This window comes from Neomonachus schauinslandi, chromosome 2, assembly GCF_002201575.2.
Source record: "Neomonachus schauinslandi chromosome 2, ASM220157v2, whole genome shotgun sequence".
Taxonomy (NCBI): Eukaryota; Metazoa; Chordata; class Mammalia; order Carnivora; family Phocidae; genus Neomonachus; species Neomonachus schauinslandi.
The window spans coordinates 162,971,544-162,986,946 of NC_058404.1; the positions used below are offsets into that span (position 1 = coordinate 162,971,544).

The following is a 15,403-nucleotide window of genomic DNA, read 5'->3' on the forward strand; positions in this document are numbered from 1 at the left end:
CCCTTGATTTATAGATGTGAATTGAATATTCAGGCCCATGAGTGAAGTAACCTACAGAGCCAGAATGGAGGAAAATGGAAAAAAGGCAGAAAAGAATGAAATTATGATGTTTGTTCGTTGTTAAAAAACAAAAAGAGCAAAGCTTTTTTAAAAAAGACTCATGAAAATCGAGGTGAAAGAATTAAAGATGCCTAAAATAAACAAGCCTCACGACTTTTCGAGTTACCCTTAAATTAAGCAGTTCACTTGTCTGAAAGAGAAGTGGTTTGCAGAGTCTTCTTTTTCACGACTTCTAACAAATCCTCACTCATCTGAGACTCAACCTCTGCTCGGCCACCACTCCAGGCAGGCTCAGAGCGTCCAGGCCCCACAGCAACCCCCGGCCATTCAGCCCAGGGCCCCTGTGAATTCAACTGCGGATTCCTGTGGTTGTGTTTGGTGAGTGAGACACCTTAGAGGACAGATACATACCAATCCTGTGGTCCTCAACGGGCAGAGACGGCAAGCCCTTAAAAGGAAGAAACTCTACACCAGTTTTGGTGGATCAACTAAGATCCACTAAGACAAAAAGTGAACTAAGACAAAACTTCAATTTCTAAGAACTCGACTTACCTAATCTGGCTTTGTTTTATAAACCCACATAAGTATCACAAGATAATTACACTTTGAAAGTGTGCCTCTTTGATATACGTCATTGAGTTTGATCTACTGTCTCTGCGACATACCCATCGTGTCTACTTTTCTTGGCGGATAAGTCATCTCCGGAGGCAGGTCTCCTCTTTTTCCTCGGCGGCATCACTTTACTAAAGCAGTCTGAAGAGCTGCAAGACCGCAGGCTTCCTAGGGACAAAGAGTCACAGGGTACAACAGCACGTTTAGCCACATCCTAACATTCCCAGAGAACGCCACCCGCCAAATTGAGAACAGTCGTGGCTTATACCATAAAGGGTTTAGATGTTATCTGTAAATGTTGTAAGGTGAAAAAAAAGGTTATTAGTTCCTCTTTAGGAAAATGTTATAGTCAAGAAATAAACCTTGCAATGACACAAATAAGTTAATGTCCCCCACCCCCAAAACCACATTAGAAACAGAAGTTATCACGATTTCCATCGTGATTTCCAACGTAAATCATCAAAGCTTCAGTCTCTTTTATATGTCAGTGTTCCTTCAAAAGGAACTGCACTGCTATCTCATTTGTGTATTTCATTAGGCAAGGCCAGATCAACCAGTAACCTTGAATTTAAAACACAAACAAGCACATCAGTCCCAATATTCTTAAGCTTCAAGGGGTATCTGATCTTAGAAAAACAGGATTTAGATTTTTTTGGACAGAAGCCTGACAGGATCTTGAGCAAAATTTCCATAATAATTTTCAGTCTGTTTCTGCCACTTTTGGTCAGGATTTTCAGAAGCAAACCTTCATTTGGTAAAAGATATTAAAATATACTAACAGACGATCCCAACATGGAACACGTACAGGGACCTCACTGTGAGCCAGTCCCTGTTATTAACACTTACATGATGCCTTCACTTGTCCACCTCCTACCTGCCTTATGAAAAGAGAAGCCTCATTACTGCCTATGCTGCTGAGAGAATGGGGGCAGGGAGAGGTTAGGTTAAGTGGCAAAACTGGAATTCAAACCCAGACAGTCTTGCTTCAGACTGTCTAAAACCATTACAAATTACAAAACAATTATAAGATAATTAAAATGTGTCCATCCTGGCACAGGTGTTACCAGATATGCCATTTGGGTCCCGCAATAACCCCGAATGTCAGGCAGGGCAGAGATCATTACCTCTGCTTGACAGATGGGAAAAACCAAAGCTCGGACATCCAAGTGATTTTCCAAGGTCCCAAAAGTGTTTAGGGGTGAATTCTGGACCCCCTATGTCTCTCCTCCTTCCACTAGTCCCTTGGTAGAAGGCCCTGGGCTCTCACTGAGTCAGAGGACAAGAGAGAGCTTAAGGGTGCTGGTGTCTGAATGATCTGCATTCAACGAATAAGTTTTAGCTCTTCACCTAACTATGTGGCTTGGTCAATCGCTGACCTATTCTGGTTCATCTTTTAAAGAGTAAGAACTGTGATACCTCCCTCTCAGGATTTTTATGAAGGAAAACGTCTACTCGATAAGTGCTTAGGTGCCAAGCACTGTGTGTAGATAGATGCTGGGGATATAAATAGAAACACGTTCTAACTGCTGGAATGGAGGTATGCACAGTGCTCAGGCTGGACCTCAGCACTCCCTGAGTGCTCCCAGTGACCCTGCGATGTAGGTATTGCTAGCATCCCCATTTTTACAGATGAAGAAACTGAAGGAGAGAGATTAAGTAACAGTCAGAAAGCAGTAGGTGAAGTGGATGATGGAAGCCAAGCAGCTCGGCAGCAGAGCCCCAGCGCTCAGCCACTATTTACTGTCGCCTCTCTGAGGTCATCCAGGCAGAGACTGAGAAGCAGAGAACTCAGGACAGAGCCCCGGCGAGGGTGGATGTGTAAAGGGCTGAGAAAGACCTGGGCAGGGAGAAAAACTAGGAGAGTGTCATGTCCTACAAGCCAAAGGAGAAGAGAGCATTTGGAGGTGTGGTCAAGTGCACCCCGAGGTCAGCTCAGGGAAGGAGCGAAGGCACCCACCAGACTGAGCAACGAAGGCCCGCAGCAGGGGGGCGGCGAGGGTGGAAGCCAGGCTGCAACGGGCTGCAGAGGGATGTGGGTGAGGGAGCCAACACAGTGCAGGTGGACAGCTCTTTCTAGAAACCTGCTCTGAGGCGGCTGCCCAGTGCCAGGTACTGAATGATGCATGAGCTCAAGGATCCTGTCTCCTCCTCTAGCACAGAAGCAGACCCCAAACAGGGCTAAAAAGACAACCCTCGGCCACCCTTCTCCAGGTCCCTACCAGATCCTGTCCTTCCAAGGATGGAAGCAGAGAGTTTTTCGGAGACACAAGGCACACCATATCTCTCTCCCCCACAATAGCAGCAGTAACTGGAAGGGAAAGGTGGAGAAAGTGCTGCCCACCACCACACACCCCCCATCTTACCTATAAAATGGTCCTGTTTATAAACAACACTAAAGCACACAAAAAGGGCCAAAGAGCTTCACAGTGACCCAAGCTTCTGAAGGAAAAAAAAAAAAAGATTTATTCTTGTCCATGAATGCTTTGCGGTGGGGGTTGCAGAATGTAAAAGTCTGTCCTGCCAATCTGGAAAGCCTGCCACACTGCTCAGAAATAACGGTGTGTCCAAAAAATAGCAAGTGGTGGCGAGGTGATGGAGCTAAGGGAACCCTCGTGCACCGCTGGTGAAGGCAAGCCGGGGCAGCCGCTCTGGAAAACAATATGGAGGCCCCTGAAAAAATTGAAAATAGAAATACCCTGTGATCCAGCAATTCCACCGCTGGGTCTTTACCCAAGGGGAAAAAAAACCCCACTAACTTGAAAAGAATATATGGAGTCCTATGTTTGTTGCAGCATTATTTACAACGGCCCAGATATGGAAAGAACTTAAGTGTCCATCGATAGATGACTGGATAAAGAAGATGTGAGATAGATAGATAGATAGATAGATAGATAGATAGATAGATATACACAATGGAATATTATTCAGCCATAAAAAAATAATGAAGTCTTGCCATTTGCAACAACATGGAAGACCTAGAGAGTACTTCAGAAAAAGACAAATACCATATGATTTCACTTACATATGTAGAATCTAAAAAACAAAACAAATGAAAAAACAAACAGAAACAGACTCATAAATACAAAGAACAAACTGGTGACTGCCAGAGGGGAGGTGGGCCAGGGGGATGGGCTATACAGGTGATGAGATTAAGAGGTACAAACTTCCACTTATAAATAAGTCACAGGGATGCAAAGTACAACACAGAGAATACAGTCGATAATATTGTAATAAGTTTGTATGGAGAGAGACGGTAACTACACTTATCCTGGTGAGCACCGTGTAATGTATAGAATTGTCAAATCAATATGTTGTACACCTGAAACTAATACAACATTGTATGTCAACTATACTTTAATTTAAAAAAAAGAAAGGAAGGAAGGAAGAAAGAGTGGTCTGTCTTAAACGTCAAAGCTCACTTTCCCCTCCTTGGATGTCTATGTATAAAGAAAAGTCGGGGCACCTGGATGACACAGTTGGTTAAGCATCAGACTCTTGATTTCAGTTCAGATCACGATCTCAAGGTCGTGAGATCGAGCCCCGCATTGGGCTCCGCGCTGGGCATGGAGCCTGTTGAAGATTCTCTCTCTCACTCTCCCCGTGCCCCTCCCTGTCCCCTTCTACCCTGCTCGCTCTCCCTCTCTCTCTTAAACAAACAAAAAAAAGTCATTTCCTTCCAGTACTGTCATGGCTTGGTTCTGAGCATCTCACGTGGCAATAACCTCCCCCTTACACCAGTGTCTGCAGAACGTGGGAGAAAATGCACTTTAGTGCCTCAGCCCATGGCACAATGCACACTATTTAAAATAATGTCTTCACCAATATAGGTTAATCCACTAGCTCCTCTCCTATCTGCTTCCTCATAGACAAACTGGTATAATGTCTAGCTTTCACCGAGTCCTAGTTATTAAGAGTATCACAGTTTTGGTAAACGTACAAACATCCTAAGTTAACTTTTTCAACTTTCTCTTATTTTCTTCCTTATTGACGAATGTTTTCTGTGAAAAGTTTCACAAATCACTTTTTCTTGTGTTTGTGTAAAATGCACTCATTATTTGAGCCCCAATTTGGCATTTTATTCTTTTATTTATTTAAAATTTTTATCTTCTAGGGGCGCCTGGGTGGCTCAGTCATTAAGCGTCTGCCTTCGGCTCAGGTCATGATCCCAGGGTCCTGGGATTGAGCCCCGCATCGGGCTCCCTGCCCAGCAGGAAGCCTGCTTCTCCCTCTCCTACACCCCCTGCTTCTGTTCCCTCTTTTGCTGTGTCTCTCTCTGTCAAATAAATAAATAAAATCTTTAAAAATAAATAAATAAAAAAATTTGTATCTTCTAGTTAAAAGATGGCTTTTGCTTAGATCTCTCTACTCTGATGGTCAGCATAAGCAAGTGGCTATGATGGGGCCATCTTTCACAAAGAAATGGCATCTGTTCACCTTCCCGGTGCCCACTGGAGTTCAGGCACTCACTGGCTTACTGACCCTTTCATCCCGCCTCAGAGGAAAGATGTGTCAAACTCAGCTCCCAGTGAAGATACAAAGGACTACATAGTACAGCTCCAGAGGTAGAACCCTAGAACCCATAATGACAGTGAAAAGTTTCAGGCTACATGAAAAGCAATTTTTTAATGCTGAGGAAAACAAGGTTACTTATAATACTTTGCCAACATGAACCAAATCAGCAAAATACACAGGGAGCACACAACTCAAGGCTTATGTGCCCCAAACCCACTCCCCTTCTCCCCAACATAGCTCCAGGGATCCTACCTGACCAAGAGCAACAACTAGCGTTTTTTAAGTGCACATGCAAAAGTACACATTGGTTTGCAGGGCCCCACTTGTTTCACCTGTGCATACACAGCAACTAATAGAGCATCTTAGTACAATAAGAAGAAGATACATACATTACTGAGAATCCTACAGAACACTCTCAATAAATATTTGTGAAATAAGTGTGTTCCTAAAACATGTGTAAATCAAATTCTACTTAAAAAGTCAGTACAAAGGGCGCCTGGGTGGCTCAGTTGGTTAAGCGACTGCCTTCGGCTCAGGTCATGATCCTGGAGTCCCTGGATCGAGTCCCGCATCGGGCTCCCTGCTCGGCAGGGAGTCTGCTTTGCCCTCTGACCCTATCCCCTCTCATGTGTTCTCTCTCATTCTCTCTCTCTCAAGATAAATAAATAAAATCTTTAAAAAAAAAAAAAAAAAAAGTCAGTACATTTCCTTAGTACCTTTCCAGATATTTAAAATACCAATGAATAGATAGTATATCATTTCAGATTTTTTTTCCTGTTTGTCAGTAAAATAGGCACTCGACTTTTAAGTCTCCTGGCAAGTAGGATTTTTTTAAACAAAAATATTCGATACTGTTTGCTTCTTAAAATAACTCTGTGATGTCTTTTTATAATAAAAATTACATTCATTTAAATGAATGTTTTACAAATTTGTATTTATTTGTATCATTAAATTTAGGCTTTACTGACTCAGAATTTATATCAATTAATCTACTTCAACTAAACTTTATCTTTAAACTAAAAAACAACTTATGAAAATGTTATGAAATATCATCTACTTCAAAGAATGGACTATTTTAACCCCGTAAAAGTATCTACTTAAGTACAATCAATCTGACATTACAGATCAAGGCAAAATGTTAAGGCTGATAGTTTAAAGAATAATGCTGAAGCACTTCCAAAGTTATCCTCACAAATCTGAGAGGTATTATTACCGTCCCAATTCTACAGATGAGAAAACTGGCCGATAAAGTTGAGCACCAGAAAGTTCCTAGATCAATAATTAGGTAAAAAAGAAAAGCAACTTCCAATAGATGAACTTTAGGAAACCCCAAATTCATTTGAAATGATCAGAGAGCTGCAAGTTTTCATTCTTTGCCAATCACCCAAGAAAAAGCAGTGATGAAAAAGATTTTAAAGATTCATCTTACATCATGAGAAATATTTGGCAGATACATATGAAAGAAGAAAAGCCTTTTGATAATAATAATAAAGGGAAGAGGAGGAGAAGAATCCCAACTAGCAATCCCAAACTGTAACTCACACTCCTTAATATTATCTTGATGTTCTGGTATTATCTTGATGTTCTGGTGTTCAGTCTCAATACCTCTACAGTAGATAGACAATCAGTCTGAAATCTACCCTCATGCTGGCGGGGGGTGGGGGGTGGGGTGTGTGTGTGTGTGTGTGTGTGTTCCTTAAGAAGGCAATAAAAATTGCTTATAGTTTTTTACCCAAGAGTTATGACTTGAGTTCAGGTTCATTTCTTTTTGATTTAGTGTTAAAAGAACTTCAGATCACCGAAGTGGATCTAAAGTGATCTAAGATGCTAAAGAGAACAAATGAAATATTCTATTCACTGCCTATATTTTCAAATATATCAGGTAGTCAGTGAAGTCTTCCCACATTAAACAATTAGAAATACTGCCAACATCTTTCAGCTGATTTATTTTAATATTTGGTCCCACAAAATCTATTTCAAAGAGCACCTCGAGTTCACCTGGATCAGACCAAAGGCCCTTTAATGACTATCCAGCTTGTTGCTTGATGATAATTTAACTAAACCTGTTATTCTTTTTTTTTTTTTAAAGATTTTATTTATTTATTTGAGAGAGAGAGAATGAGAGAGAACACATGAGAGGGGATAGGGTCAGAGGGCAAAGCACACTCCCTGCCGAGCAGGGAGCCCGATGCGGGACTCGATCCAGGGACTCCAGGATCATGACCTGAGCCGAAGGCAGTCGCTTAACCAACTGAGCCACCCAGGCGCCCACTAAACCTGTTATTCTTAATAAACAGTATCTATGTATCTAAGATGCTCCACTGCCTTTTCTTTTTTAATCTTTTTGTTTTGGGGCCTCAAGAGGTCCATAAAATTAGAGAATTTGTCTGACTTTTCCTAACTTAGTGTAAGTGCATGTTCTAATACAAAAATCTCACTGTCTAATTTTTCATTTTACTGAGTTTGTTGTATCATACCCTTGTTTCACTTAACATTTTACATGGTTCATTCTGCCACTTCAGTACTTTTTATATAGCTGTTTCACCTCACTATTCACTGAACAATGTCACAAAGACATAGTGATTTTGGGTTGATAAACAGATCACATTTCAAAACACCTTTCCAGTACCTAACATTTTCTTTCATTTCCTTGAACAGATCATTGAACTACTTGCTTGTTTGAGTGAAACTATTAGTGTCTAAATGTGAGATTTTTATCCTACTATTTAAGACAAAAAAATTTTTCCGTTCCTTTCTAAATACTGACTTCTGACATCTATCATCTTTTTTCTTACTCATTGTTTTTTGTCCTCTCCATTTGGCTTTTTTTATTCATTCCCTATAATTTGGATTTGGGGCTACTGGTCCAAGATTAACTCTGTCTCTCTCTCTTTTTCTTTTCTTGGTGGGAGGAAGACTGAAAGCACCAAAGAAAAGCGTTAGAAGGGACACAGCAGCCTCTCTTGCACTTAGGTTTGGCTCTTCCATATACAGTTTCTTACAGATGTTGCTGAGACTACCGTTGGGCTTCAAAAGATTCAAAGCAGCATTATGGTGATTAATGTTCTCAGATTTCCAAACATAACAGATTTTATGTTGTTTAATTTTTAAAGCCTACTCCGTCAGGTATGGTAATCACAAGTGATGCTACAACCAAATGGGGAAATGTTAATGAAATGGACTGTTCTAAGAAATTACTAATGCTAATTGACACTGATGGGCATGTATGAGGTAGCAGGCATTGCACCAGCACGTTACATACCAAACATCACATATATCCACTGTCCCCAAGGGTGAGAGAGGAGGCATGGGGCCAAATACATTTTCCACTTTCATTTTCTTAATTATAGCTTCCAGTTATTAAATTGCCACATTCGGGTTAAACATTTAGACATAAAATTACTATAGTAACAATATTCATTTAAATCTAAAGTTCAAAGTTAACTACATAATGTACAAGATTCAGAACTCAGAGGTTTTATTACCTCAGCTAAAGAAGAGACAACCTCAAGGCTGTACCAACACAAAATTCAGTTTTAAATCAAAATTACACTAACTCTTAAGTTTAAAAAATCCTCAGAGCCCAACAACATATTGGTTCAGAATTGGAGAGAAATGTGCTTTACTTCTATTAAAACTGGCCCTGCAAATTTTATTTCAGCATTACTGGTAGCAGCTGAGTCAAACAGACTTAAATGTATATCAACAGGAGACTGCAGAAGCACATTATGATATATCCATGAACTTTAAAAATGCAGAGACAAAAAATATAAAGCAGATGCTTTATAAATGTGCTACTATAAAAAGATCAAGATATGCTGACTGACAAACACAAGAGGCACATACAAATATATACTGTTTGGGGGGGAATATCATCATCATTAAGGAAACAAACATAAGGATATAAGAGTTACCTCTGGAGAGTCAAATGTGGAGTACTAGTAGTGGAGGATGAAAGCTGGGGGTAATAAAACGGAACAGAAACTTTCATTTTTTATTTTCTACATTTCTTTTAAAACCATGTGCATACATTGTTTTCAAACTGTATTAAGCAAATTGCTTTTGATTGCCCTTGAGTTGATTTTCTGACACAGAAAGATCAGGGGAAGGGAGCCTCTGTGGCCTCGCCTTCTAGAACACTCCTGGCACAGACTCTGCCTGCCCCCCTCCCCGCCACTTCTCTCACTCCTTGTCCTGGAAGGAGGAGTGTCTGATCTAATTAGTGGTCCAGGGAGAAAGCGCTGAGAAGGGCCCAGCCCCTCCTGACCTCCCTTTCAGATTGGCCTACCAGCAGAAGCTCAGACTCCTCCACTGTCATAACGGGTGGGTTGGAGGGGGGACAGCAGGTGTGCTGGCCTGTGCTTATCTAGTTGTGGTGGAACCGCACATGAGGCTAATTCAGATGAAATACAGAAAAGCCTCTGCATTCTATCTATACATCCAAGCTGTGTTTTCCAACAAACTGTTACTTCAGTCTCCATCTTGTGTCTAATTTTCAATTGATTCTGAACCAATCTGGAGAAGGTGGGAGAGTTCTAAATCCCCAAACCTCCAAGATATACCATTCAATGAAAAAAAGAAAGATGCTGTATAATATGTACATTATGATCTTACAGATGCTAAATTTTTAAAAGTAATATAAAAGTATATGCATGCATAAAAATGTCTGAAAGAATAAACATTCAACAGCGTACTGGGGGAAAGCTGGATTGGGAGACGAAGAAGGAGGACTGTCATTTTTTACTCCATTCACTTTTGTGCTGTTCAAAATTCACCAACAAGCATGTGTTCCCATATTACTGTGGTAATTTTCAAAAACTTTATATTTTAATAATTTTTGCTGGGAGATGTAACCAGAGATCAAGTAAAAGTTTCTGAACTTTGGGATTATCAACAGTTTAGAGAAGTGGTTCTCAAAGTGTGATCGCCTGACCAGCTGCATCAGCATCATCTGAGAGCTTGTTAGAAATGCAAACTCTGGGGCCCCAGCCCAAGTCTACAGAATCAGAAACTCTGGGGGTGGAGACTAGCAATCTGTTTTTTTGTTTTTTTAAAGATTTTATTTATTTATTCATAAGAGACAGAGAGAGAGAGAGGCAGAGGGAGAAGCAGGCTCCCCGCTGAGCGGAAAGCCCGATGTGGGACTCGATCCCAGGACCCTGGGATCATGACCTGAGCCGAAGGCAGACGCTTAACCATCTGAGCCACCCAGGCACCCGACTAGCAATCTGTTTTAACAAGCCCTCCCTAGAGGATTACAAGCTAGCTAAAGTTTAAGAACCACAGGACTAGAGAACTGTTTATAATAATTGTTTCAATTTTCCAATTCATAAATCCTCAAGACCTATACAACACATACATCTAACACCCCACCCATCTATCAAATTATTTTTCATCTCAACTCAACAAGCATTTGTGGAGTACTTTTCAAACTGCATTACTGTAGTAAGTTTTTAGTATAAACTAAAATACGTCAGTAAAGAAACAGTACCGTGAAACCACTAGGGAGGTCCCAGCCCCTTTAAAGGGACTGAAGTACTCTGACATAAACCAGAGGCCCACCAACAGAGATACGACACTGGGAAGGAGCTAGAACACAGCTTCCTTCATACACCCTGAAAAACACCCTCAACCAAGTAACAACTTGTTAGTGTATTACAACACAGATCATTCTCAGCTAGTATTTCTCCTTTATAACTTTGTATTACGAAGTTTATTTAAATTTAAGTAGTGCAAGCATTTACAGATACCTGTTGGGTGATCGTCTTGGCCAACGTCTTCTGTTAGATTCTGCAAGAAATATGTTCATTATTACCAAGAAATCACACACCATATGGCAAGTTTTAAAATTCATAAACATTTTCATAAACAGCTGATATCTTAATATCTGTAATCTAAATTTTTAGCAAATACACTTAAAACAACTACTTTAAACAGCTGGTAGATTCGTCTTTAAAAGGTTGACTTACTAGCTTATTAAGGGTGTGGTAGATCTTATGAATATTTGCCAGTGTTGAGAGATGAGAGTTCAGCTGGAAGTCTTTAAAAGAAAAAGAAGAAAATTCAGTGTCATTTATTTCCCAGGCTGCCAAAACAGTGTAAAAGAAGAAAACTCAGAAGTGAAGAAAAACAAATGTTTTGATACCACTGAATAGTATTCTCCATTAATTTGATACTTATTAAGTAAAATACAACATGCAACTACTGACCTATCTCTTAGAAATAAAGCCTGGCAATAAAGTTAAATTCCCAACCGAATGTTTAAGGCCATGAAATTTTCATGTGAACTGTAAGGTAAAATAAAAATCCCTCGGTAGTTGTAAAATCCTACCAGCAATGAACCTGAACGTAAGAGAAAAATGTCAATAATGTTAGCAAATTAAATAAGTCACACAAATAGAAGAAAGATCTCAAAAGAAATATGTTCACTTTCTCTTTCTCTTTCCCTTGCCCTTTCTCTTCCTCAGAATTACTAATACAGTATCAAATCAAGCTCCTGGCAAGAAAAGAATAGAAAAGCATCTCAACCATTTGGCATTTCTTATAATATATTTATTTTGTTGGCTCTTATACAAGAGAGAGCAAAAATGGAACCTAAGTCCCTCCCCTCCCATCAAGCAGACAAATCAAAGGACTACACTGCAAGCTGAGTCCACGAGCCCAGAGCCCAGAGCCCAGTGATGGAGCCTATAGTTACTTGCATTGCAATATTAAAAAATGCCACAAACCCTGGAATGCAGAAGCAGAAATCATGCTCAAAATCTGTCCAAATCAAAGAACATTATCCCCATCATCTCTAATAATTTCAGGATTACCTGCTAAATCATACATACATCTTGGAATCCCACACAACATATAACTTTCAACCGTTAGGCTTTTGAATCTCTAATTTCAAATGTTTCTTATGGCTTGCATACATATTAGGCTACATAAATATAAGTTAAAAGTCTATAAATAATTTTATATTTGAATAAACATCAAAGAAGTATTTTCACAAAATACCAAGATTTACACTATTCCTTTACCATCACAAAGGTTAGTCTGAAAGTAACCTTGAAAAGATACTGTAACTCCCCCAGGTTAGGCCATTCTGATAAAAGAGGAAAAAAATCGCCCTTCACTGGAATAGTTTCCTTGGGACATGTATTAGGTGCAAAGAGACCAAAGAGCAGACACTACAGTACAAGTTGTGCTGGGCTGGACTCTGGGCTACCGCTCCGAGTCTGGAAAGCAAGCTGACTGCCCTGCCAGTATTTAGAAAGCTTTACTTTCTTTTCGAAACTGTGCCAGGAATCCAGTTCTGGGCTGGCAGGCAGCAGAGCCTCTGGCATTCACAGGTCACTGTCAGGGGCAGCAGGCCACACTTGCGCGTGCGCACGCGCACACACAGGTGTACCGCTCCGACCCACCTGGTGGCAGCCATGGTCAGACACTCCGCTCACAGCCACTGAGAACTGCCCAACTAACCAGATTTTCTGGCTGAGGGACAACCAGAGCAGGGCCTCAGACTCTAAATGGGCTTTGACTACAGACAAGTGTTACTTGTTTAGCATCTGAATGGTTTAGCCATACTTAAGGTAAATAAATGATGACATAATGTGGCCCAGAATCCTGATTTTCCATCTTAATTAGTGCAGTTGCACAGAAAAGGTTTAGGAAAGAATTTGGAGTATGTGAACGTATGTGTGTGCGTTTATTTACTTATGTGTCTATTTAATAAACATTGATGGGGTCTCTAAAGCTAGGCGCAACAGTACTCTCCTGATCCACAAGACGCTTTGGGGAGCTTGAACACATGCAGCCCCCGTGACCCACATTTACCACCACACCATAACCTCCCCTTTTCGTACTCTCTCAATTTCAAAATCGGAAGACAAATGATACATTCCATCGTCATCTCTAAATTAAATCCTGAAATAAACTCCTGGGTCTCCCCCCCCCCAAAAAAAACCCAAAAACTGAAAAAAATTTAAGGATCCAGATTCTCTCTTCACTGAGGCCACATGGAGGGGGGGAGAGAAAAAGGGGCCTGCTAAAGATTATTCAAGCACCGAGGTTTCCAGATGCCCCCCCCACACCATGGTACACTTTTTCACCACTCTGATGTTAATTCAACTGTCAATTCACATAAAAGAATCTAAATGAGGGGTGCCTGGGTGGCTCAGTTGGTTAAGCATTTGATTTTGATTTCAACTCAGGTCATGGTCTCAGGGTTATGAGATCGAGCCTGGCATCAGGCTGGGTGTGAAACCTGCTCAAGATTCTCTCTCTCCCTCTCCCTCTGCACCCCCCCTTAAAAAAAGAAGAATCTACATGAATTACAATTTCTAAATCCTTCTACACACACACACACACACACACACACACACAGTTCTGTACAAAAATCACAGCCAAAATGCCACTTCAATTTACAACCTCTCTGTGGAGACTGAAAGCTGATTTGAATCTCAGGTCTACCAGTTATTTAACCTAAATCTCAATGTTCTCATCTATAAAATGAGATTACAATTCCTAGATGTGGCAGATATCCATTATAATGCCTGGTCCATATTAAGTGTCCAATAAAAGAAACCAATTATCACTACATTCACTTATATTATTTTCCATATCACACTTCTATCTAAAATGGTCTCTAATTTCCATAGGTCCAAGTCAAGCCCCAAAACAAAAACTCTAAAGTTGGGGCTCCTTCTGTGATTGAGGCATGTGGTCTGATACGTCTTTACAGCCTATGATGGCATTTCTACCATATACCACCAACTGATGTTCATGATGATGGTCAAAGATAATCTCAACATAGTAGAAAAAAAGGACAAGAGCATTTAAGACCAGGTTCTACATATGAACTTTCACTTCACAGGCAACGCGGATAACAAGGTTTATTTTGCACATCACACAATACACTCAGGAATTCTCCATTTCCACATCCACTGTCATCACCATCTCATTTCTTCACCAAAAGGAAAAAGAAACCAGCAACATGAATAATTTCTCTTTAGCTTCACCAAGGTAAGAAGCAGCCAAGGAGGAGACACAAATTCAGAGAAAAAAAGAAAAAAATGGCCTTAAAAGATAAATCCACAAAGGTTAATACATATTGAATTTATGGTTCATCTGTTTAGTGCTCAGGGCAAGTAATAGATCTTGAAATCTAAAATAGATTTCACATCCTTAAGGAATAGATGTTAAGGGTAAAGATCAAATGCTTTACAGAGAACATATTTAGGAAAGCACTAACTGATTCATAAAAATTTCCTTCTGCTCATATTTCAATTCCAAAGGATAAATGCTACGTTAAGTCACCTTTATTCCATGATCAAATGACTCCACAGTAAAGCACTGACTGGGTTTCACTCTCCTGTGTGATATGCAAACCCTATTATCCTGTATTAAAAGCAAAAACTGGCTCTGCAAAAAGGCATAGCCTGCTTAATAAACAGCATGCCTAAATTATCTTCTGGGTATTCTTAAAACGATCAACAAATGTTGACTGGGCATAAAGTTTCCTGGGTTTTTGTTTGTTGTTTTGTAATTATCATTTGCTGTGACCTATATATGATAAAAAAAAAAAAATGACGGGGGGGGAGGGGCCAAAGTCCATGTCCCCAAACTACCCTAGGTATAGAGTTTCACAATATAAACAGACATAAACATTAGGAATGAAAAAATTATATTAAGTTCAGACAGTGACCATCAACCAAAAGAATCAAATTTAAAAATTAACAGTCCTAATAGGAGTTTATTTCCAGAAGAAGGTCAGAAACAATTTAAACTCTTAAAAATCAAATCCTTTCCCTCATACCACAGTCACTTGTAAAATACAGCTGGGAGATGATCTCAATTGTAATAGCAACAAAAAGCAATAATACATACAGGAATAAACAAATAGGTAACATACCATCGAAAAAACAATAAAAGTTTACTGAAAGACATAAATGTAGAGATATCAGAGATATTACACCGCTGGAATGGAAAGACTCAGTATTATAAAGCAATCACTTCCCTTTTGCACTAAACTACAAATTAAATGCAATCAAATTCCTATTCTTCCTGCCTCTCAGATCTCCACCCTGAAAGAGGTGGAGAAAAGGAAGGGAGTCAGGCAAATTGATTCTAAAGTTCATCTGAAAGAATAAACATGTTGACCTTGCCAAGAAATTGCTGAAAAAGAAGAATGAGGAAAAACGTGCCCTATCAGATAGCAATACATAATATAAAG

General features: G+C 39.9%; 1 protein-coding gene across 3 annotated transcripts in view; it reads right to left on the minus strand.

The window, feature by feature from the left end:
- Positions 1–15,403, minus strand: part of DCUN1D4 (defective in cullin neddylation 1 domain containing 4) — a 69,287-nt gene that overhangs the window by 39,007 nt on the left and 14,877 nt on the right. For 2 of the 3 annotated variants that reach the window (XM_021701547.2, XM_021701548.2), the window contains exons 2-4: positions 11,154–11,224; positions 10,935–10,974; positions 726–840 (exon numbers count right to left, since the gene is read on the minus strand). In XM_021701547.2, the coding sequence (XP_021557222.1) occupies positions 726–840; positions 10,935–10,974; positions 11,154–11,224 (226 nt within the window). Of the gene's footprint in view, positions 1–725; positions 841–9,098; positions 9,143–10,934; positions 10,975–11,153; positions 11,225–15,403 lie in introns of those variants that run through there. The other variant, XM_021701549.2, reaches the window with a different exon arrangement.